This window comes from Colletotrichum scovillei (genome assembly GCF_011075155.1).
Source record: "Colletotrichum scovillei strain TJNH1 chromosome Unknown Contig00009, whole genome shotgun sequence".
NCBI classification, from domain to species: domain Eukaryota; kingdom Fungi; phylum Ascomycota; class Sordariomycetes; order Glomerellales; family Glomerellaceae; genus Colletotrichum; species Colletotrichum scovillei.
Window position 1 is genome coordinate 1,864,673 of NW_023336267.1, and position 12,904 is coordinate 1,877,576.

Here is a 12,904-nt window from a genome sequence, read left to right on the forward strand (position 1 = left end):
CTGTTTCCTCGTCTTATCAGGCGGGTGAAAACTGGGTCGGGCTCACCTACGACTACCATGAATTCACATCTTACGTGGACCAGAAGGAGCTCCATACCTTTCAATTATCTGATAACCTTTTGTAGTTCAAGTCATCTTGCCATTCTTTCATCGTTTCCCGGTTCTGTTCACACCAGTATATCTGGACCAAATTAGCTATTGGCCGGTCCCAAACACATTGTATATGGCTAGATCTCCATATAGCGACTACTTAATTAAACCCTACAGATATCATAATTTATACGTTCTCATATGTTTCTGAGGAGACTCTCGATGTTCACGTCTTGGTAAATCAGCGGGTATAGCTCTGCCTGCGAGTCTGCGCTCGCTCCTGCAACCCCTGGACCTTAGAGCCGGTGGCGGCATCGACATAGGTCAACAACCAGTTCTCAGAGATGTCGGTCTCAACACAGGCATTTTTAAAAATTAAAGAAAAAGAAAAAAAGATGGACCGACCGAGGGTTGAATGCAGGAGTCCTGAAAGGGATAGGAGCATCACCATCCCAGTCAGCACTTCACGGCCTTCGCCCCTCGACCATACGGCCCAGGACTTGTTGTTGAGGACTGAGCATGATTTACTCCTCATAAGGGTCCTGGGCGGTGATTGCGGAAGCTCTACCTGAGGCATCCCGGGTGACACTGTCTTGAGGCATCGTCGGAATCCGGTTGAGTGAATCACACATTCTGTAAGTTCTCTCGGTGTTTGTACGTATCGTGAGTGATGCATGAGTTGGTGTTTGGGCCCTGCCAATCAGCGCCCTTTCACAGCTGTAGTGGTGATGTGGACGGCGTGTACACGCCAGCTTCTGCCGTCTTTCAACTTTACGAATGACAAATAGAGTGGTACCTTGACCGGTACTGCACAACGATACCCAAATCTATGCGGCGTGAGATTCCAAAGTCTCGCTAGGAGGCAGTAAAACTTACCCTGTCTACAACAACATCCTAAGAATTCAAGATTCCACCTTCAAGACCATCATCGCCTCCGCCTCACCATAGACGCAACGTCCCCATCCCCCTCCAAACTCTCATCCACAAAACCAAACCTCTCATACAGCCCCTTGCCCGCCTTACTAGCATCAACATACGCCGCGACCCCATGCTCATCCGCAAGCGCACACCCCCACGCGAGCAACATGGACGCCGCGCCCCGCCGCTGGTAGTCCGGATGCGTTACAAGCGTGTCGAGATCTAAATATCCCTCCCAGGCATTCGTCAGTAACCATCAGTCAACACGATACTCTCATCGAGAGTACCTGCATATGTAGGGCAGTATCTCAAAAATCACAGGACGCCCACGAGGTGTAAGTCAAAAAATGGGGAAAGAGAGAAAGAGAGAAAGAGAGAAAGAGAGAAAGAGAGAAAGGAAGAAAACAAACAAGAACGGACGAGAATAACTCACAATAATGCCTCTCATCACCCATAACTCGCCCCCTCTCCGCCTCCTCCCTAGCAAAAAACAAATCACACACCTCGGAAGGCATATCCCCCGCCCAAGGAGAATACCGCCGGCCCCTCTCGGCCGGCACACTCGTATCCCACTTGGCCCACGCCGCGATCCTCGGTCTGCCTCCTTTTTCCCCTCCCTCGTCCGTTCCCTCCGCCGCCTCCGTCCCGGTCACGGTAGCAACGCCGCTCACATCAACGACCTTGACGAACCGCTGAAACGGCTTCGCCGCCATATCCCCGCCATTCGCCTCGCCCCACCACGCCCTCACGCCGGGGGTATCGGGCCAGAGGCGGGATATCACCTCGTCGCCGGCAAACGCCGCGAACCACGTCTCCGTCAGCGCGGGGACGTCGTCTAATGTCGCCTCCTCTAGTCTGAGGGTATTTTCCTTCTTTGCGGTCATGTTGTGTTGTGCTTTCTTCTCCTTTCTTTCTTTTTCCTTTTCCCTCCTCTCGTCTATAACTTTCTGCTGTCTCTCTTGTCGAAAGATTGCTGTTCGTTGTGTTGACGAGCGTTGGTCACATGTAATAAGTTCGACACTTTCTCCAGGCCTCTGTAGTAGGTGAGATGAGAGAGACAAACGGATACGAGGAAAACATTCTTTGGTTCGCTAGGTAAATCGAGGGGAATAGGTAAGCAAGTAGGACAAATGCGGGGTTTGCATCTCTGTCGATCAGGGGCAGACGGATGGGTAACACGATTGATCTAATGTGTGATTAATATTGGCTGGACTTCAGCCTCAAATCTCAGTATTTGACCCCCGTATTCGTCCTCAGCTAGTTCCCAATTTTTTGACTATCATGCGATGACCTTTGCTGAAGACGGCGCAACTTACAGAGGCAAAGATCCTCATACCACTAGATCTGACGGATATCCAAAGGAGTGGGAAAACATTGGCACATTTGAGCACAAGCTCGCGAGCGAGCCACGAATTTGATCCGCACTCTTTTTGCATAATTGATTTCAATGATGCAGAAGTCGCTGGTAATAAGCACAAAATTTTTATGTACAGACGCAGTCCAATGAAAATAGCTCCCGTTCAACTCAAAAAGTACGCAAAAGTGCTCACAGACGCTAGGTTCGGCGACCCTCTCATCTTTGTTCTGCAACGCTTCTCTTAAACCCGGTACGGCATCCTCGTTTTTTCCCACCTCTGTCTCAAACGTCGAAAGGAAAAATCAACCCAGGCGCTCAACCGTTTCTTTACTATCCAGTCCGGGAGGCCTGCGACACCGAGGAGAAAGTTGCCGCCGTCTATATGCAAAGTACCGTCTAATCGTATTGATTCTCTTGTGCGCCGGTCTCGTCTCAATCATCCTGATTACCCAGGGGAGCGTATCTACCGCTGCCGCTGCTGCTCTGGTCTCGCGTGCGACCAACAACTCTGGAGACCCATCCACTAATGGTGCTGCTGGCCTCACCATCCTGGCCCTTGCCGTCGGGAATGTCGGGAGGGTCGAGAGACAGGCCTGGAATGGCGCTGTTGGCAGTAAAGTTGCCGGGCCGTCCCCGGTATTCGGACCCAATGGGCGATCCGGGCATGAGGGCGTCGTTTTCGCGACCATGCAGAGACGGTGTTCCAATGACAGTGCTGGCGTCGCCAAAGAGCGAATCCATCTCCTCCAAGCGGACACCGCAGGTCTCGGGGTAGATGAAGTATACTACGTGGGTGTGTTAGCATTCAAAGTCCAGCCCGTGTACGAAGTGTTCAACTTACCAACAATGAAACTGACTGCACAGAAGAAGGCGTGCACCAGGTACAACCTCCACTTGATCCACTCCTGTAGCAGGGGCGTCATTTCTCCGACAAGCCAGTTGAACGCCCAGTTGGTTGCGGTTGACAGACTGGCACCCTTGGAGCGAATGCTCAGGGGTAAGATCTCCGGAGGGTAGAGCCAAGGAATCGGGCCCCATGAGTATCCAAACGCTGCGTTGTAGATCATGACAAAGATGACGACCAATGTGGGTGTGTACGTGATGTCGAGGTAGAGCCAGTACGATATCATTGACAGTGAAACACACATGACAATGGCACCGCTCAGCAAGATTGGCCGGCGACCCCATCTGTCAACCAGGTACCATGGGGGAATGGTCGAGAGAAGGTAGGTGATGCCGTTCACGCCAGCCATGAGGACGGCGTCATGACCAACCCAGCCTGCCTGTTCAAAGACGTAGGGAGCATAGTAGCTGATAACGTTGATGCCGTTGAGCTGAGCGAGACCCTGAGCTGACATGGCAATGAAGACACGGGTGCTGTACTTGCGGAACATCTCAGCGTATGTCCTCTCACCCTCCTGTCGCTGGAGAAGCACGTTCATCTTAATTTCGCGATACTCGTCTCGGGCCTTTTGGTTGTGGATGTCACCCTTGCCGTAGAGGTTGGCAATGACAACGATACCTTCTTCGTCGTGATCGTTGTCAAGGAGCCATCTGGTCACAAGTCAGGATCGGGCACACAAACATTCACGGCACGCAGAAGACCAACCTTGGAGACTCTACAATGACCAAGCTTCCAATGCCCAGAAGGGCCCCCATCACGCACTGCATCAGAAGGGGAACACGCCATGACATGTCACTTTCGATGAATCCGCAGAAGTAGTCGACCCACACCGAGGTGGTATAGCCGATGATGTTGCCGGAGAACTCAATGCAGGCCAGCTTTCCACGGTTGTGGGGAGGGGAGATCTCAGACTGGTAGACAGGGACGATGGTAGACAGAGCACCAACGCCCAGACCAGCAATGATTCTACCCAACATCATCATGGGCATACCAGTGGCAAATGTCTGCAAGGCACCACCGACAAAGAAAATCATGGAGCCATATAGAATGGTCTTGCGTCGGCCGATGATATCGCCAACCTTGCCAACGACCAGAGATGAGATAAAGGCACCAACCTCCAGGATGGCAACCATGGTACCAATCTCGGCCGAGGAAGGCTGGTGGAAGTAGTTACGGAAGTAGACACCCCTATTGATCCCATCAGTTAGCTATAATAATCAAAAAGGTGAGCAGCGGGCAGAGCATTGGACGTACGTGATGATGCCTGACATGACACCCTGATCATAGCCGAATAAAAAGACTCCCAAGGAGACGAAGATACTCGTGAAGTAGCTGTTGGAGGAATTGTCAGTCAAGCGATGTCGCGATAAGGGTAATTTCGGAAGGGCAGGACGCACATCAGGGCCTTGCCAGTGAGGCCGTGAATAGAGGAACCGCCCGGCATGATGGCGCCGATGACTCGCTGCGCGCGGGTCGGACGAGGTTGGGCGATGTCGGGAACCTCGATTGCCTCCTTATTAACACCTCCACGACGGGTTTGTGAGTTATCGCGGCGGCTGGGAGACTCTTGGATGCGAACACGCTTCTTCTTGGAAGACTTGTGGGAGGGGTGTCTCTTGTGAACGCCGGCTAGCAGCTCGTCATCAACGTCGCTGGGAAGCTGGGTGCGAAGGGGGTCTTCGTCGTCGATAAGGTCGGCGATGTCCCCAGTGTCGGTCCAGGAATCGGACTCGGAACCGAGAGAGTCCTCTGATGACGGGTGGCCGTGGTGATTGTGTTTGTCGTTGTCGAAGTTGTGGTGTTGACGGTGGGAGGTGGAAGAGGAGGTGTGGTTGTGATCACGGTCACGGGCGCTGTGGTGGTTGTCGTCCCGATCAGATGCTAGCAATGACGTCGCCTGTTCTTGCTGGTCTGGATGTGGCCGGGACTGCAGGGTCCGCAATGGGATGTTGGACGGGAGACGTCTACCGTTTGAAGAGGGAATCTTGGGCGGTTATGGGGCTGATTAGCGACAGCACCCTTCCGCTCTAAGAGGAATTGAAAAGGTTGGGGGGGTGGAAGTGAAAAGAATGTCTAAAAGACGACAACTGGCGGGCAGCGAGTCGAGTCGAGTCGGATCGAAAAAGTGACGGTGCTTGGTGCTTGGTGCGTGTTACTGGCTGCGGCGAGTAGGCCGAATCGGCATGTAGGTACTCTGTAAGGTGAGGTAAGGTAGCGTTGTATGACAGTCCAATCCACTCCTTGGTGCAGCACTGCAGTGAGAGACTTTGGTGGGACTGGGAAGGGGTAGCTACCTATGCGGACGGGCGGGCTGGCCGTGGGACCGCTGAGCAGGTAGCTCTTGGTGGTGCAGGTGCTTGGTCCCAATGTTGGATTTTGGGGAACCTGGGAAAAGGGATTGGGGAGCAAATCGAGGCCTGCTATTGGTGCTGCTGTTACTGCTGGGGCAGAGGGGCCTGGAACAGGACGGGCGCGGGATGGGATTGGGCTGGAAAGGAAGGGAAGGAGAAGGGGGAGGGGCCAGGCCAAGGCAAGTGCCAGGCAGACAGGCTGGCAGGGCAAGGCAAGAGAGATACGGGGCGAGGGAAAGAGGCGGGAAGGGACGGGAGGGAGCGACTGAGAAACTGCAAGAGACAAAGCTCAACTCAGGCTTGCGGCAGGAGCAGCAGACAGGCGGCGCGAGTCCGGCTTGGTTGGTGCTTTCCAAGAGTGGATGCCGTCGATGCAACCTGCTGCACAGTGACACACGGTCTTTCCAGGAAGCCTGTGAACTTGGGAAAGACCAAGGAAACCGATTGCTGGGGGTCCCACTTTCCTTCGGCTGTACTGTAGCTTGTGCGCTGAGCAGCAAATTGTGGATCGCCGCCGACAGGTGCAAGAATAGCTGATGACGGGAAAGTACTCTGGAAGGTATTGAGGTATCCTGAAAGTAGGATTCCAGAGATCAAATTCCAGTCTCTGCTTTTTCCTCTTCTTCTTCTCGATCAATTCCAATGTCAATGTCTCTCAATACTTTTCGAATTGAGCAAAGGGACAAGGTACAATGGAAGGGCAAGAATGATGTCCAGGAATCCTGGCTCGATGGAAGTGTCTTCCTGCGATGAGTAGGTACCGATGAGAAGCAGATGACCAGCCAAATGGAAGCCAACCTTGTTCCTTCAGGCTTCCCGTATCCTTTCGGTACAGGGTGCAGCTGGCCAAGGGGGCGAAAAGAGCATAGGCCGTACGCAGTAGTAGCGCGCGAATCCACCTGAATGATGCTTCTACGCAACGGTGCAGCAAAGACGATGCCGCGATGGGGAAAACGGATGCAACAGGTAGAGGGAGAACTCTTGAAAGTCCACGCCGCTGTCCGATCTTCTCCTAGGGTACAGATAGCACCTAACGGGTTTGAGGCAGTATGCCCAGTAGCGCAGATCTACCTGACCCTTTGCCTTGGCACAGAGCCCCGTCGATACAGCACGCAGCACACAGCAGCACTCCGTATCGGTAGAGCGATGAAATGATTGAAGGGGGTTGGGAAATGTGCTGACCAGTGCCGATGACGAAGTCGATGAAGAACGTGGAACGGTTTGCTGCTAAGGCGGCTACCCGCTTGGACGGCAAGGAGCGATACAGTAGATAAGGTATGGTAAAGTACCTCAAGAACCAGGGATAGAAGAGTGAAAAGAGCAGATGGAAATGGCAAGCATGAAGCGGGAGGGTCAACAAACGGTCATGCGGCCGAGTGTCAGTCGAGTCGTAGGTGGTGTCCTGTATCGAACAAAAGGAGTGTCAGGTGGTCGGTCTGAATGAAGTGTCTGTACGGAATACCGGGCTACGAATGTTGCTTGAGAATAGGTTGGAGGTTGAATGAATGGTGGTTGAGTTTATGAGCCTCCTTTGGGGGAACGCGTAGGATACCGTAGACAGGACGGGGCACACGACCTCCTTTTCTTGCGGCTGGACGAGCAGCAAGGGACAGATTTCCGTCCTCAGTCCTGCGCCCCTGAAATGAGGATTATCCGATTCTGGCGCATGGGTTCCGGGAGCCAAGGGAAGGGAATCTGGGAACTCTCTGCGGACGGGACGGGCTGTCCAATGCGATTGCCAGATGGACAGATTACACAGATTACCTCCTTCTCACTTCTCAGCGGCTGAGGAAGTTACTCACCCACTCGGTATGGATCTATGGATGGACCTGCTGCGTCGTACGCGTCTGAAAACTATGGGAACGGAGCGAGGCTCAGAGATCAGAGAGAGATTGAGGGACCACTCAACTCCAGACCCGAAGCTTCCCTCACAGATTCCATTTCTAATTCCACCGTTCAGCCCCACGCCTCGCAGGCACTGGATGCCGCATAACTTCACACAATCCATCCTCGGCCGCGTTATCCATCCCATACTATGACAATACACGCTCGACACGCTGCTCTTGGCCCTCTCAAGTCACAGGCGCTTTACGTATCGCTTACACTTCTATTTGTTATTCTCAACGTGAGTCCAATCCATCATCTACTTCGTTGGAGTGACCACGCACGTGAAACCGTTTGCTGACTCGATTTGTGGGCCATTCCCTTGGTCCCGAGGGAAGGGATCATCGGCGTGTCGTCGGGCTTTCGGACCATACGAGACCGCCCCCAAATCTTACCTTTTGCAACCAATCCCGTATGCCGATAGAAGACAACCATGATGGGCGTTGCATTCGTCGAATTGAGGCCCGTCTACAGTCACAGAGTGCAGACTACCTTACAATGTATCAATCGGAACTTTCCTTTCCTCGAGGCTTTTCAGCCGTTGAAGATCGTCCCGGCCCGGATCGAACTATCCGCCGGTGCGGTTCGCACACCCTCGTGGAACTGTCGTGTCTTTTTTCGTTTCCGGGCGCGCTATCCCGCTGCCGTGTCCAGCACAGGCGTTTTGCAACGTCCATCCAACGGTTCCGTGAGGGTACACGGCCCCGTTTTTGACGACGATGCCGAAAACCGTCAGAGGGAAAGGATGCTCCACAACGGTGCTTTGTTGTCGCACCTGCCCTTGGTTGCCCATCAAAACATCGACGTCATTTCTTCAGGACCCATTCGAGATGCAAGAGGGTTCATCCTGCCACCACCGCCTTTACCCCAGACAATGCAACCACAAACCCTCTGCGCAATGTGCACGGCGTGACAGCCTGACCCTCGCCAACCTCGGATCTCAGAAATCTCTTTCCCCCAAAAAAGAATTCAGATTCGGAGTTGCAGTGGGACATGATCCAACCTTTTCGTGACCACCTGACACATTGTTGCATGGACTGATCGACGAGTCAAAAGTTGCAGACACGTGCGCACGCGACAGCAGACAACAATGCACGTCTCTTCCCACGACCGCTCGACAGACGATATTGGCACTGTCTCGAGAAAGACCCTGAAAAAGGACAACTTCCAGGTTTAGGCCCTCCACTTGGTGAACGCTGTGGTCCACATAAGTCTCGAGAACCAAAGCTGCTCACGACACGACGAACGGGCCTCGTTTTCCACTAATCCATCTTCGTGCTTGAAAGTCTGCATTGGAAGAGCGGGGATGATTCCTTTTCTTATACGAGTACCTAAACAACCCCAGTCGATTCCCCCGCGCCTGGGTTGATCACGAGTCGCGCCCGGTCAAGACCCCAAGACCCTTAAACATCGTGGAGGAGGGGAAGCAACTTGAATCGTTGACTAAGACACTGGAGAAATGACAGTTCGATTCCCGCCGAGAGCGTAAGTTTGTAATGTGGGCGACGTGGGGGAAGTGACATCCCGTAAGACCGTTGACGGTTGAATATCGTTTATTAGTCAACTTGTTGTGCAATAAGTATAGCAGCAGAGAGCTGCGGTCTGCGGACAAGATAATCAAATTCAATGCAGAAAATAACTGAACAGCATTCACCATGTCAATTGAATTATGCTCCATGCGGTGCTATTCATTGTAGTCTGTGTGTGTACTCCGTACCTTAAAGTACTGTGTAGGCCATGTCTAGGGTAAACAAACGCCCGTCACTTTCCACTTCCTATCAACACCCTACCGTATACAAGATCAACGAAGCATACGGAAATTCCCCCAAAGAGATCAAAATGATCTTCTCACCGCAAGTTGAAAGCATGTTTAGCAAGATATCACATGTGGGTCGTGAAGCCGGGGTGAGCAGCAAAGTGGGGACATATCGTGAGATTGTCCGTGGTGGAGCACAAAAACCTCAAAACACGACGAAAATCAACAAAAAAACATACAACACCAGGTATTCGCTGGTCGTCACCGACCCAACTACTAATCCGGCCCTCATTGGCTTGTCTATGGGAGAGCGGACGGGATCCCGAATTTTCCAATGGGTATGGTCGTATGTGGTGGTTCAAGGCGGACAAGATGATCATATCGTGATGGGACGACGAGGGACTGTGTCCGGAAGGAAGTTTGTGTAGCTATGAATCGTGGAAGTTAGGCTATTTTCACTTCAAGATAAATATTCTGAGGGACTAGATGTCAGAATAACTCCTGATAACATGAGATTTGTGTTAGATATCTGGCTGTTGCCGCCTTAGTCCCCGAACCTTCATTAGACTCCACCATAGAGCATAAGAGGGACAAAAGAGAATACGATCCTTGCAGAATTGTTCTTTTACAGACTTCTTGGGCTACTCAATTGAGATGAATCAAATAAGTACATAGAATTTGCCGGTAAAGTTCGTTTTCACAATATAGCGATTGTCTTAAGCTCGCGCTACAATACCTTACACTTACTCATAGCTTCAAAGGCGACAAAGCCGTTGACATTGAAAGCATGACATTCAGTCTTTAGTTATTCAATGATGAGCCTTTAATAATATATGAGTTATTGTAATTCGTGTGAGGCGGCACAGGTAGAAAACGTAGGATTTGCGGTCCTCGACGAGCGTGATATTCTGTTTGGATATGTTTGCTGCCCTTCGAGGATAGAAGGACTATGCCTCATCCTTTATAGACGAATAGTCCCATTAGGAAGAAAACGAATGACGACTAGACACAGCGATCTCAGTGTTTAAGTAGGAAATAAGACATTTGCCTCAACTTTCCATCCAATCCCTCAACCCTCATACCAACATCAGGCTCGGGAGGTCCATACAATCGAGCCCACCTCTGTTCAATCTTACATTTAGGTGATGCCTCCTTTTGAGACACGCAATTATCCGAAACCATGCAGCTCTTCAATTTGTATGAAATTTCCATAATTGAGATGGCAAATGCCCTTTATCTTTCTTATCGTGATCGGAGCCGGTTCCGCGCTACAACACCGAACCGTTCCGTATGAGTTCCGAGAGAGCGGGGAACCCCATAACACCAAGCCGACGACCATCATACTCCGTATCAACCTTCACAAGTCAGAACAGCTGAGTTCTGGATCTCGATTGTTTAAATGACGATGAATTATTCCGTTCGGAATAAGAATGAAAAGTCTCGAAGTGCGTCACACCCGCGGCCTCCATTATCGATCGTGGTGGTTCCTCTCACTAACAAACGTCTGGTCTTCCAATCAAGGTGGCTGTCTCGTGTGTAAGCGACGGGTAAGTCGATTCTGAGCTGGCACCTCCATCGACAGCTTTGGGACTCAATTCTGACGTCGGGATGTAAATAAAAAGCGAGTAAAGTGCGACGAGCAGGAGCCGAGTTGTCAGAGATGTATCAAGATTGGGGCCGAGTGCCCCGGGTACAAGAGACCTGCGAGATGGTCTACCAAGTATGAGAGGATTACAATCTGGGATCGCACTTCGACCGAGACTTGCAGCCGCAAGACTTCAAGACCGGTCCAAAGTGTCCACAGGCTCTCGGTGGTTGAAAAGTATTCAACCACCCTGGCACCTGAGCATCTTCAAGATGTGCCTCCCCATGCCGAGACAGAAGAACCCGATACAGTCCTGGAGCCATCAGCTTTCAAGAGCATATACAATATCACACCAACACCAATTCAGGACTACTCGGGAGAGATATCACCACTGTTACACTACTACTTTTCTACAGTCTGTCACGTTTTATCCTCTTTCGATTCCCTGCACAATCCATTCCGCTCCGAGGTACCTAGACTATTCAGCCAGTCTCCGCTATTGCTCTACTGCGTGTTGAGCATGTCCGCCGCACACCTCTACCAAAACGAAGAGTCCAAGGTTGTTGTTCCTTTGAAACTTCAGACAAAGGCCATTTCGTATCTCGCTGGACAGCTACCCACGCCACCTCCTAGCGATGGGTCTGAAGTCTCCACCTACCGCAAGCCAACAGTAAGGAGACCAGTTGGAGATGAGATTCAAGATGACGTGCTACTGGGGACTATTCTACTAGGGATGACATCAGTATGTTCTCAACGCTCTCTCAGCTTCATTCAGTTTCTCACGCGGTCTATGATTAATGAGTTTACAAACAGGCCTGGCACGACGTATCTTCCACGGGGTTAGTGCATCTCCACGGATCGAGGGAACTGTTCAAGGCTTGGATGTTATCCAGCCATCTCAACACCACCAACCACAGAAGAGTATTGGGCGCGACGCAAGACTTTGTGGTCTCATCCATGGTGTACTGGGAAGCCATGAGCTCCTTCATCGTGGACCAAGATACAGATGCCCTATCCTACCTAGACGTCTTCTGCCACCTCCAATGTTCTCTCAAAAGGTACCCATGTCCCTGGACAGGTGTCGGAACAGCCACGTTCATCTACCTCGCTAAAACGGCGGCGCTGGTGAGGAGACTGAGAGCTCTGCGGCGTAGCTCGCCGGGCATGTTCCAAAGGAGAGACGGCATTACCCAGGATACATCCTACTACTGGGATCTCCTACGACAAGCCACGGCTTTGATACAGAGCATTTCAGCGCTTGAAGCGCCGACTGTGAGCTCAATCACGGAAATCGGGGATGTATTTACGCCTCTGGATCACCTAATCGCCATGGAGCAGTGTCACCGGCTGGCGGCTCTACTTGAGTTGATTAGGGCATTTCCCGAAGTAGTGGGAACACACGCCGTTCAGGACCACGAAGCCGGGCTGAATGACGATGAGCAGGAGAAGAACCTGCCGGTAGAAAGAGTTTGCAGTCTTGCTTTGAGAATCCTCCAGATCATGGAAGGGATACCCGTCACATCTGGCACCGTCTCGACGCAGCTTTTACCGCTCATCATCGCCGGGAGCATTCTGGGTCTAGTTTCGAGAGAGAATATTGCCGGTGAAGGTATTGAGTTTCTAGGCAGTTCGAAAGAGGTCGCGAGGTGGAGAGAGTTTGTAAGAATGCGCACCCGTTGGCTTTACCAGTTGATTCGACTGAAGCCTGTGAGGCATGGGTTGCTCATCTTGGAGGAAGTTTGGGCGCGCTTGGACAACTTGAACACCGCAGATTTCTCTGGTAATCTCTTACCAAAGAGTAGAAATTATCATTGGATCGATGTAATGGAAGAAGGAGGGCTGGAGACAATGTTGGGGTAAAGGTACGATAAGCATGGCGTAGGTACTTCAGCCCAGACTCTCACATGAGAACCCGCAGACTTTACCAGGCATTGGTAAGAGTAGAAGCGGAGCAAGTAAGAAATCATGCAAATTTCATGGTCCAAATAAGAACCAGCGTTATCAGCGAATTCGGAGGTCTCGGCAGATGAATGTCATCCGTTTACGCGCTTCATGATGT

General features: G+C 51.6%; 2 protein-coding genes across 2 annotated transcripts; both read right to left on the reverse strand.

Annotated features, from left to right (window-relative positions):
• Positions 1-1,015: 1,015 nt before the first annotated feature.
• HER10_EVM0009484 (acetyltransferase) lies at positions 1,016-2,168 on the reverse strand (the record flags this gene model as incomplete). Its single annotated transcript, XM_035478970.1, has 2 exons — positions 1,442-2,168; positions 1,016-1,230 (listed from the first exon to the last, which is right to left on the reverse strand). The coding sequence occupies exons 1-2, from the start codon at positions 1,890-1,892 to the stop codon at positions 1,016-1,018; spliced, it is 666 nt and encodes a 221-aa protein (XP_035329868.1). The 5' UTR covers positions 1,893-2,168.
• Positions 2,169-2,437: 269 nt separating this feature from the next.
• On the reverse strand, positions 2,438-6,371 carry HER10_EVM0002050 (uncharacterized protein). Its single transcript, XM_035471777.1, has 5 exons — positions 4,667-6,371; positions 4,524-4,601; positions 3,975-4,457; positions 3,207-3,919; positions 2,438-3,150 (listed from the first exon to the last, which is right to left on the reverse strand). The coding sequence occupies exons 1-5, from the start codon at positions 4,711-4,713 to the stop codon at positions 2,798-2,800; spliced, it is 1,674 nt and encodes a 557-aa protein (XP_035328934.1). The 5' UTR covers positions 4,714-6,371; the 3' UTR covers positions 2,438-2,797.
• Between the last annotated feature and the right edge of the window lie 6,533 nt (positions 6,372-12,904).

Bases quoted from the DNA above. Each gene is read 5' to 3' on its own strand.
- HER10_EVM0002050 (XM_035471777.1), bottom strand. From the start codon at position 4,713: ATGCCGGGCGGTTCCTCTATTCACGGCCTCACTGGCAAGGCCCTGAT. The intron at 3,920-3,974 runs GTTGGTCTTCTG...ACTTGTGACCAG, and splicing joins GTCATTGTAGAGTCTCCAAG to ATGGCTCCTTGACAACGATC. The intron at 3,151-3,206 runs GTAAGTTGAACA...ACACCCACGTAG, and splicing joins TGCAGTCAGTTTCATTGTTG to TATACTTCATCTACCCCGAG.